Here is a 12,010-nt window from a genome sequence, read left to right as displayed (position 1 = left end):
TTGAGCCTGAAATTTTCCTATGGGAGGAAGGTTAATTTAACTCAGATTTTCTTTCAGTCCGTTTCCAGGAATTCACCTATTGACAGGTTGGTCTTTTTGTTTAGGTTGTTAACTTTATTGCTTTTTATGTTACACCCAGATTGTTATAGTAGTTTCCACAGGACAGTCAGTCTAGTCTGTTAGGATCTTATTACTCATTTTTATTTTTATATTTGAACCTATTCTCAAGATGACTCACTTCCTGTATACTTAGTATACACTTAGGGACCTTTAACTTTGGGCTAGGAATTATATTAAGGGAAATAATCTTGTGAAAAACCAAATTTATCATGTTTTATCTGGTAACTATGTGATAATTTATTATTTGATTTTAGTTGGAAATGGAACACTTTTGCTTTTTTTGTTGTTGGGAAGGGGTGTACTATAAAGTTTTGTGACTTGGCTCAACTTTGAATTGGTTTTTATTGCAGAATTTTATTTCAGTTTTTTTACATTGAATATTTAACAGATTTTTATTATGACTAGATTAAGCTCATGTTTAGAATTAGGGACTATTATTTATTGCATGTAATTCTACAGACATTATATTTCTTTTTTCTCCAGCATTAAGAAACATATCTGGCCTAATGTTCCAGATCCTTCAAAGAGTCATATTGCCCAATGGTCACCTCATACACCTCCAAGGGTAAGATAATATTTCTGACTTGTTTATACACAGGCATGTTAAGGGTACATTTAAGGAGTTGACCAAATGATGAGACCAAATTGAAAAGTAAATGATAGTAAGATATTATCACAGCATATTCTGATATTCCTTAGTCTAGTCAGTAAACATGAAAAGTACTTGATTGAACTTGCAAATAGAAAAGTTCATGTGTAAATACTACTATATGGCAACTGTGTTAGAAGGCAAGCATTTGGACTGGATATTAAAACCAAATTTAAATCCAATTTAATACTGTTGAAATAATTTCTAGAAACCTAGATTAAATTCTTTGAAATTCTCTAAAGCCACAATAACTGAACTATATTACCTTCTAATAATTCTTGAATTTTATGTTAAACTGTGTAACACATTTTAATCTTCTGTAAGACTTAAGTCATTTGAGTTTGATTTCTCATGTTTTCTAGTTTTTCTGTCCTGTTAATCCTAGGCTCTGTACTCTAGCAATGAAATACTCTGTACACCAGTAGCTTATCAAAATTTAACAACAGTGTTGATTTGGAATTCTGATGAAATACAGACTGATTCTTATTTCTCAGAATCATTTCCAACAGTATCTGCAGTTCATCTAGTTGACAGGGCTTACTGATAGATTATCTCTGCACCATGGGAATTACTGAGAAGTTTCAGAGATGCATTTCTCTGTGGCTTTAACTAGAATTTGACATATGTGCTTCAGAGTTTCTAAATGAACATATGCCATAGATGATAATACCTTCTTCTTTCTTTCTTTCTTAGCATAATTTTAATTCAAAAGATCAAATGTATTCAGATGGTAATTTCACTGATGTAAGTGTTGTGGAAATAGAAGCAGCAAATGACAAAAAGCCTTTTCCAGAAGATCTGAAATCATTGGATCTGTTCAAGAAGGAAAAAATTAGTACTGAAGGACACAGCAGTGGTATTGGAGGGTCTTCATGCATGTCCTCCTCTAGGCCAAGCATTTCTAGCAGCGATGAAAATGAGTCTGCACAAAACACCTCGGGCACTGTTCAGTATTCCACAGTGGTGCACAGTGGCTACAGACACCAGGTTCCATCGGTCCAAGTCTTCTCAAGATCCGAGTCCACCCAGCCTTTGTTAGATTCTGAGGAGCGGCCAGAAGATCTACAGCTGGTAGATAACATAGATAGCAGTGTTGGCAATTTGCCCAGGCAACAGTATTTCAAACAGAACTGCAGTCAACATGAAACCAGTCCAGATATTTCACATTTTGAAAGGTCAAAGCAAGTTTCATCAGTCAATGAAGAAGATTTTGTTAGACTCAAACAGCAGATTTCAGATATTTCACAGCCCTATGGATCTGGGCAAATGAAAATGTTTCAGGAAATTTCTGTAGCAGATGCTTTTGGCCCACGTACTGAGGGACAGGTAGAGAGATTTGAAACAGTTGGGATGGAGGCCGCAATTGATGAAGGAATGCCTAAAAGTTACCTACCACAGACTGTCAGAAGAGGTGGCTACATGCCTCAGTGAAAGACTAGTTCCTGTTACAACTTCAGCAGTACCTGTAAACTAAAGCTAATTTTATCTGTTATTTCAGATAAAAATAATCTTCACTCACTGAAGATGATCATTTGCCCTTGAGGACAACAATAAACTGTCCTCCCACATGGGCTATTTCTCTTCCAGAATATCTGGGATTCTACTTTCAAGCACTACATAAACTGACTTCATCCTCTGAATAGCTGAATGATTTTGTGCTGTTTCAGGATGTTTGCACTGAAGAAAAACAGAAAGCTTGTCTGAAATTTATAAAGTAAAACTTTGTTTTGGTAGCTAGAAAACAGAGGGTATTTAAATAATAAGCAGTGATATACTTAGCACAGCTATACTGATTTTAATGAGAATAGTCACCAAACACATTGGCTGAGATAGAGTTAAGATAAAAAATAACTTAGTCTGAGCAAGATCTAGACTCTACTTCGGCTGACAGCTTAAAGAGATGCAGGTGGCATAATTTTACAAACCCAGTTTTTGATGTCTGACCAAACTCAAACCCCCCCACCCCAAAAAGTGGGCTTAATTATAATCTTATCAACAGAAAGTAGTGGACATTCTCTTCCTCTCTTCCATTGGTAATGATGCTGCCAGTAACTAGAAAATGGAATTCTAGAGTCTGAATTTTGCAAATTAAAAAAAATATTTTTGAACATTATATAATCATAAATAATCTAACTAAATTTTCAAAATTTGCTTTCTGTCATTATTACATTATTACAAACTCAGCAGACTGCCCAGTTTGGAGGTAGCAGTGAATGCCAAACTGTGTTAACCATTTAAAAAATTCTTTGCCATTTATGAAAATTTATTTATTAACATTTTTCTATAAACATTATTGACCCTTTTTGTTAAAAGGCTAGAGAATTTGGTTGATGAAGCACTTTATACAATGAATCTTCACCTTAAAATGTGTTTTAATTTAATAGGTTTTGGTTTTGATTTTAAGTAGGCCAAGATTTGAAGGTTGTTGTTTTTTTCTCTAATTGTGTGAAGCAAACTAAGAGGACATGGGCACTACTTATCAAAATAAAGCACCATCCAAAAATGTACGTGTTGATGTTCGTAAATATCACAGTGCATACCCTTGTTGTAAAGGCACTTAATGAAGGGATAGTATTTTAGTGTCTGCCAGTTCTGAGGTAGGTGGAACTTAGTTCCCCATTGTGATTTAGATTTTAAGCGTCTCCCCACATGTTCTGTTCTTCCCAGAGAGAAGTTAGCCAGGACTCCAGAGTTAGCACTAACTCCACTTTCACATTTATGCCATACTCTACCTACCCACCACATTTGACGAGGAGGCAGGCAAAAGACAGGAACAAGAAGTATGAAGAAATTTTCATTAATCATTAGTGGTTGACTAGTGCTATCGAGTAGATTTGCAGAAAGTATGTTTTGGTTTTCTGTCGTATTTAACTCACAAAGACCAGGCCAACTTCAGATAATTTGTAGAAGTTACTCAATAATAAAAGGCTAAGAAAAGTTGCTATACATTGACAATTGAAATCTAATTTTATTCAGTACTATGAGACTATTGTCCATATTAGACCTCCTGTTTACAAGATATCCTGTGTATTCTTGCCTGCTATGTTTCAGAGCGCTTTCACGTACATGGTCTTGGTGAGATGGGGCAGAGGCATCATGAGATTGGCAAGGAAGCACATGATGAAGACTGGGCACAGAGAAGCCAAATAGGGACAGAAGGACCCCAAAGTCACACTACAGGATAATGGCACCACCACCATTTAGGTTGGTCAAAGCCTGGTCCAAACCAGGATTTCACTGATCTTGCTAGGAGTCTGTCAAGAAATTTCTATCAATTTTATTTTTCATTTCCTCCAAGTAAGTAGTCATGTTATTATAATCATGGTCAGCTCTACCCTTCCTCATGATAAACAGCAGCATTAGGAAGAATTCCAGTGTGACATGTACTCGGCAGCATAGGAGCAGTTAGAAAATGTTAACTCATAATCTAAGGGAATGAGAATGAAATCATTGAAGAAAGAACACTGTATAAGCAAATCTGCTGAAACTGGTCTAGAACATGGTGCCCTGGGTGTCCCCCAGCTGCCAGGCCACTTTAGACATACTAAATAGTTGCTATACAAATAATCCATTCAGGAAATAGCCCTAGATTCGTTTATAATATGTGATATACATCTTTGCCCGACAAGAGAAAAGCATTCATCAAGCTTGTTTACAGTACAAAACTACTTTCCTAAGCCAGGTCTTAGGATAAATTGGGGTTAGGGGCGGTTTCTTCAAGTTTCAGGGTAATTTGTTTTGAGGCATGAAATTGTATCTTAGGTAGGCATAGAAACAAATCTGGTTTATATGAAAATGAGTCTATGAGTTAGTGGCTGTGTTACTAACTCTTGAGTATCTAAAAATTTCCTGTAAAGTAATGCTGGCAGAGCCTCTCAATGGACAAAACTAATGCACTGCTTCTGATGCACTTGCCCTCGGATGGGATTAAAAAAATACAAGTGTGTCACATGTATTGCCACTGTAGTTTGACTGTTCCTGGCGTGTTGGGTATCCCATCCCCTTATAAAGGCATGATGCTGAGCAACTATGGGGAAACACCCAAACCTCAAACCCATTAAAATCTAAAACTTTTTTTTTAAAACTTGGATCAGTAGGTCAGCACCCAGGAACATACCCAACATGGAAGTAGAAGCAGGGGGAAAAGCAAAACAATTCACATGTTATGTGTTCATATCAGTTCTCTACCTGTCTGTTCATTTAATTTCAACCTTACACATGAAGTTACCTAATCTTCCTGGCGTACTGTGAAGTTCATGGTTCATGAAGTAGAAATATACTTGTAAAACATTTATTTATGAAAGCTCATCCTTTAAGTAGAACATCTTAAATAGTTTCATAAGTAGAAATCAAATTTTTTAAAATGTCTGTGTTCTCTCCACAGGGTTAACTAGTTAAAATCATGGCAGAGAATGTACAAGTAGGATAATCATACATACAATTCTCTAAAACTTGTTAACTGGCATGTATCAACCAAGTATAAGTAGGAGAGCTCTTCCTCCCTTCTGTTATATTCCACATCATTCTCCTATGTTTGGTTTTAAGAAGTTTTTAAACCATATATATATGTTACTTCATTGAGAGGGGTAGTATGTCAATGTAATAAGCTATATAAAATTTTTAAAATTCAACTGTTAAAAGTTACTGGGATAGCTTCCTGTTGCAGGTCGTGTTCAGTTCTGTTGCCTGAGTAATACTGCTTTAAAAAATTCATTGCACTTTTCTATGTATTGAGACTATGGAGCCATAAAATGGCAAGCTGTTTAATGTAAAATTGTTCATTGTTGGGGCACCTGGCTGGCTCAGTCAGAAGAGCATGCGACTCTTGATCTCAGTGTCGTAGGTTCAAGCCCCACGCTGGGTGTAGAGATTACTAAAAAAAATAATAAAGTAAATAAAATTGGTCATCCTCATGGATTTCGAAAATGGTATAAACTAACAACTTAGAGCCTAATTCTTTTGGCTGGTCTTTTGATAGCAGTTCCTTTTCAGAACTGCTGACTACTTCTAAACAGAATTCAGATGTAAGTCAAAACAGACTTTCCAGAGCCAAACGTACCATCTTTTCAATCTTTTTTTGTCACACGTGCTCCTAGTATGCATTAGCGTGGTATTTTGGTCTACACTGCATTAAAAAGGAAAGAAGGGAACTTAGTGTGAGCTCAATTGGTGTCCATTTTTTTCGTAAATTTTTAAGGGCTTTTTGCAGTCAGCAGCTCCTACAAGTGGGTTAGTTTCACTTCATTACCCAATGCTTTAAAGTTGATTATAATGAAAATGCATTGAAGACCAATGGAGATACATGTCCTAGATCTCTTATCCCTTAAAAACAAGCTTCGTCTGGATGGTAACTACATGTTTCAAGTGCTATAACATGAATACCAAAATGTGATGTCAAATGGGTATTTTAAAAGCAGATATTTGAAAATTCTTGTCTTAATATATGTTTATTGAATATACTCTAAATAAGTGTGCAATTTGCTAGTATTACAATACAGTGATTAGCATTAGGTATGTATCCTCTTTATATCCCAGCTGTGTCCCTTTTACTTGTAAGTGCAATCCTTTCAAGTTCACTTGCTATTTTACCCCCACCTAGTCTACCTTCACGTAGAAGGCTTGCCTAGAGAGTATTGTACGTATTTTCACTTGTGTAGTGAATTGCATGTGCCAATTGTTACCGTAGTTATCAGTCTTATGTTAACAAGTCTAAATGTTACTGTAAATGTATCAGCTCTAATCTTTCAAGTAAATTTAAGAAATAAATTCTTGTTTAAATTTTTTTCTGCGTGATCACTAATGTGATGTAACTGCATGTAATGTTTGAGAAAACTTATTTGTCACTACTGTTGTTGGGTCTTACTGTAAACTAGATGCTTTTAGAGGTTTCTTTGGCTTTTTAAATGTTCATTTAGCATAATGGAATGGGTTTTAGAAGAAAATTAGTACATTATCTTGGTCTTAGTAACATGGAATGGACTGAGAGCTTGTAAATCTGGAAAACTGTTAAATGAATTTGCCGAAGTTGAGTTCTGGAATCCAACCATCATACCGCCTCCCCGTAGGTTTTATTTTTTGGTTTTGGTTTTTCTGTTGGGCTGCCGGCGGACCAGCCAAGTGCAGAGGTACTGCGCCATCTAGTGGCTGGCCGAAGCCACACTTCTAGAGTCTCCTTACTGGCAGAGGCATGAAGCCAACTGAAGACGCAGCATCCCACTGCTACCCTGAGGTTGCTGAGTAGTAGTATGTAAATCTAAGTCAACAGTTCCACTTGGAAAATCCTACGCTATTAGATTTGCACATCTTCTCATTGTGATTTTGTCTAAAATATGCAGGGAGTTAAATCCACAAACCAAGTTAACTTCATCGCCTCACATACGTACTACAGGTTACAAAAATAATAATCTGGCTTTGGGCTAAGTGTTCCTGTTTTAAAATCCCTCATTTGACCCTAACAGGCTCAGTCTGACTTCTTAGTAGCACTTCTTGTCATTTATGTCATTTATATTATGCATCCAATACCTGCTTCCAGGAAGATTACAGACTTCCCTCAGCATTCCGTTCCCCTAGCTCAGGGGCAGAGACAACTTTGAGCTGTCTGTAATGATTTAGCTCAGAAGCCTGCCTTCCCCCGCCAGCCCCTGCATTTGCTCTTAGCACACACAGCAGCACCCCAAAGGGAGGTAAATGTACTGGAACTTAAATAAAAACAAGAAAAAGAAACAGAAACAGGAAGGAAGGGAGAGAGGAGGAAAGGGAAGCAAAAGGGTCCTTCCTTCCTCAGCAGAATGCATTTTAACCCAACGCCTGCTCCCTCTTGGGCCTCGAGGGGAGGTGGAACCCGGCGCACAGCAGCTCGTGACAAGAGGCTCTGGGGGCAGGAGCCCTTTCCTGAGGGCCCAGGTCCCACACGTCCTGTCCCCGCCGTCCTGCCAGGCCGCCCACGCCCACGCCGGCGCCCCGGGCTCGCACCCGCCCGGCTTGGCCCCGCCCGGCTCCTACCGAGCCGCTAGGGGGCAGCACTGGCGGCGTGAAAGGCCTGCCGCTGTCCAACGACTCGCAGCCTAGGGCCAAACACTGGCTTTTTCGGTTCAATCACCTTTCCTGGTCGGGCTGTGCCTCTCTTTCCATGCTTGTGTAGCCTCCTTTCCAGATCTATACCCTCCAGTTGCTGGAACACAGTTTTCTCCTACCTCCCAGGCTACACACATGATTTTTTTTTTCTTCTAAAATGTTCTCCTAGGCCCAGTCTCTTGTTTAGCTAGAAAATTTCTCACGTATTGATGAAGGAGAGACTCCCCTAGATCCTCCTGGGTGGGATCTTTCACTCCTCTTTCTCCCCAGGCTTGATGGCCTTCCGCGTCCCGAGACCACACTGATGGCCAGTGCTTGCCTCCAACCTAGGAGCCACACCCCTGGAGGCAGGTTCCCTGTTTCATCTCCGAGTCCCTGGCACCTAGTATGTCAGGTGGATGTAGGTGCTTGGTAGATCTTGCTTAGAGGAAGAAATCAAAGCGTGAGTATCAGAGCAGATTTCCAAATTCGTTAGTCAAATTCTTTTTTAGCACAGGTGTCATGTTTCTTTTTGCCCAAGGGTGCGTGGTACCCAGGCAGTCAGGGCCTTGCCTCTCCTCCACCTCCAACATGAAAGCACCCCCTGATTCCCACCTCTAACCAGCAAGGGCTTAAAGGCTTTTCTAAAGCAACACAGATACTCGATGTGTCAAAAAACAACTTCCCCCCTCCCCCCCAAAAAAATTTAAAGCCGGGATGGATCCTTACAGCTTCTTGTTCCATCTCCTCATCCCTCAGACAAGGACCATGAGAAGACAATCCAACAAACATTGCCACACCACAGGAGGGCAAAACTCAATTTGGGGGTGATTACACCAGAAAAAGACAACAGCCCTGTCCTCAGAAGTTATTCTGGAGAGGAAGATGAAATAAACACTTTGGATGAGCCTTAGCCTTAAAAAAAAAGAGTACATCAGAAAAGGAACATTAAGTGCAGACTAGGGAACCCAGGTTCTCGGTTACCTCAGGGCTTGAATATAAGGCAGCCCCAAATAAAGAGACATCTCCCAATTTTCCCTTAAGAAAAACCTGAAGAAAATTTTTGAACACGAATGTGTACCTTTTATAAATGTTGATTAAATAGCTGCATGTCTGCCTCTAGTTGCTATTTTAAATCAGACAATATCCAATACACCAGGACAAAGTACTGATTTTTCACTCATGAAATAATTCTATCCAAATCTTTCTGTGCTCATGGACAACAGGGTTTTCCCTTGTCATCACCAGTTCCTCTTTTTGAAGTATTAGCACAGTTTTCCAGAGCTCATCCGTGTCACTGCCACACAGCTGAGACACAGAGTGATGCAGCTGTCGGGAAACAGACTCCCAGTCCTGAGTACCCACTTGTGTAATATTGACAGTTTCCCCAACTGCCTCCGAAGTGGATATGCATTATCCCCATAAGGTAACTGCTTACCATTTTGCTTTTTAAGAGAGTCTTTAAAAAAAAAAAAAAAACTTCCTTAAAATGAAATCATATATATTTAATAGTGAGCTCATACCATGGGAGTGATTACTAAATCTGTGGGGTTTGCCTTTGGCTCTGTTTATGGCAATTCTTCTGGTGATCTCCACTAAAACTTCCAAACTAAGCCTAATTGAGGTCTTTTCCATTTATGAGTCTTTCCCAAACACTCCTATTTTCAAACTGAAAAAGAGCATGTAATAAGAGCAACTTTGCAGGGAATTTATTTTTAGGTGACTCCTCCTTTCCCTGGAAATGATTTTAAGGAAAGTACTCATTTCATATTCAGGCAAAAATCTGTTCATTAGGCATGCCTTCCTGGAAGAAAAGAACTTTCTATAAAACTTTGAAGAAGTGATGGGCATGGATGGATCAAAGAAGAGAGATCAGTATGTGCACACTGTTCTCAACTTAATGCTGCCTTTCTTCTCTGGGTCAGATTCAACTGTAATTCTTTTTATAATATGAGATTTAAATTTCAAAACTAAGTCAACCATAATTCTTTTTTTGTAAAAAAAATATAAAAATAAAAATAAAAATTCTTTTTTTGTAGTAGGATATTAAAATTCCAAAACTGTAATAGGAGATCAAAATTTCAAAGGAATTTTGTTGACCTTTCTAGCAACACCCAGATGTTACCAGCCCTACTTCCGGCCCACAGCCAAAAGTGCGACTTTCTCAAGCAAGGACCCTAAGTGTCCTAACACTACTACTCTCAGGCTGGCCACGGTCAGGCTGATCTGCAATCCACAGTCCTGTGCAAGGCAGAGAGCATCCTGCACTTTTTCTTCACCCAGGACAGAAATAGGAAGGCCTTCTAATCATGGATCTCTGACCACAGTTGAGGAAGGTTCAAGACAAATATCCAATTGCAAGCTTTTTACTGATTTTGAGGCAACATTTGAACAGGATTCTCTCCTCTCCTAAAGAATCATGGAAAGCAAACCAGTCCCATTTCTAAGCAACAAGGCTCTATGCAAATAATCCTGCAGGTGAGAGTCTCTCCTGACCCCATGATAATCCAAGTGTCAGGATTTGATAATGTCAGACAGCCTCCCTAGGACCTGTCATAGCACAAAGGGAATAGTTAGAAAAAAGAATGAGCAGGACAGACGGAGCTTGGTGACAGGCCTGGCTTGAGGCCATCCTGACACTCAGGATATGTCAGTAAAAGAGGCACTCTGGGTGCATGTGCATGGCCTTAAGGGTAAGCAGGTGCCTCCCTTGTTCCCATCTTGCTTGGAGAAGGTGTAGCTCTGGGATTTCTGTCAACTCATGAGACTGGGAGTATTCCAGGTTCTCTAGCTGGGCAAGTGGGGTGACCGTGAGATTCTGGTTAAGGAATGGACAAGAGAGAGTAAAGCCTGGGGGAGGACAAATGTTACAAAAAGCTTTGTTGATGCTGATGAAGGGTGACACAGGAAGGCAAAGACAGCTCACTAGACATCCCAGAAACCACACTGCCCAACAGGAAAGAGGTAAATGAGCCACAAGGTGAGACACAGGCTATACTTCTTTTGATGCTGTGGATAATGTGCCCAAGGAGAGACATCTTGCAGATAATGAGTGAAGCCTAAGGATCTAGGTCCCTGGCTTATGACACCAGGCCCTATCTCCCCTCCGTAGTAGTACTGGCAGGTTTCTGTCTTGGGGAGGCCATTTTATTGATTGCAGGGGCTCCTGTCTATGCTATGCCTCTGGCTGTGCCCACTAGCTGGAGAGGGTGAAGCCAACAAGAAGGAAGCGTTTCCTGGATGTGACTAGATAGGAAACCTCACAAGGGTATCTCCATGCAATCACTAATGGCCAGGAGCTGAGAAAGAGCTCATTTCCCTTTTTAAGACAATTGTAGTCAATACCCCTGCCCAATCAATATCTACCTGTATCCCTCCTTCCTATGTTCCAGCATCCACTGACTAGCCTTTGAGAGCACAGCCCTGAGACTACAGGCCTCAGCTGAGATTCTGTTTGTGGAAAGCATCAAGAAAAATGGTAGAGAAGGGGGTAGGAAAATGTGGAACTCCTGCCCCAGCTGCTCCCCAGGTTTTCAGTAACAGCCAAGTTCACACCCCCTCCCCCCACCCCAGAATTTAGCCATCCGCAATTACACACTCTGACCCACATAGAAATGAACAAACTGCAAGATTACCCATTAGAATCAGCAGGGACTTTGAAGGCACACTAACTTGGTACCACTTCTCTGACCCTCATTTTAATAACAACAATAAGCATACACCAACCAACTGGACAACCGGACATGGATAAATTCCTAGAAACACACAATTTACCAAGATTGAATCATGCATGGAAAATCTTAACAGACTGATTACTAGTAAGAAGATTGAATTGGTAATCAAAAACCTCCCAAAACACAGAAGTCCAGGACCAAATGACTTCTCTAGTAAGTTCTATCAGTCATTCAAAGCAGAAATCATACCAATCTTTCTCAAACTCTTCCAAAACAATAGAAGAGGAAGGAGCATTTCCAAACTTATATCATTAAGCCAGTATTACCCTGAAACCAAAACCAGATAATGACACTACATGAAAATTAGAGGCCAATATCCCTGATGAACATAGATGCAAAAATCTTCAACAGCTCTACAGCCATATCACCCTGAACATGCCCAATCTTGTCTGATCTCAGAAGCAGAGCAGGGTCAGGCCTGGTTAGTACTTGGATAGGAGAAGTGTTGAATTAA

At 39.8% G+C, this 12,010-nt stretch overlaps 1 protein-coding gene across 1 annotated transcript in view; it reads left to right on the top strand.

Annotated features, from left to right (window-relative positions):
• The window catches only part of IL6ST (interleukin 6 cytokine family signal transducer), a 34,021-nt gene extending 27,470 nt beyond the window's left edge, over positions 1–6,551 (top strand). Inside the window, 2 exon segments of the mRNA XM_035713538.2 lie at positions 604–685; positions 1,463–6,551. Of these exon segments, the coding sequence (XP_035569431.2) occupies positions 604–685; positions 1,463–2,200 (820 nt within the window). The 3' untranslated portion in view covers positions 2,201–6,551.
• Positions 6,552–12,010: the final 5,459 nt, after the last annotated feature.

Source organism: Canis lupus, chromosome 2, assembly GCF_003254725.2.
Source record: "Canis lupus dingo isolate Sandy chromosome 2, ASM325472v2, whole genome shotgun sequence".
In the NCBI taxonomy this organism is placed as follows: Eukaryota; Metazoa; Chordata; class Mammalia; order Carnivora; family Canidae; genus Canis; species Canis lupus.
This window is presented reverse-complemented; position numbering and strand designations above follow the sequence as displayed.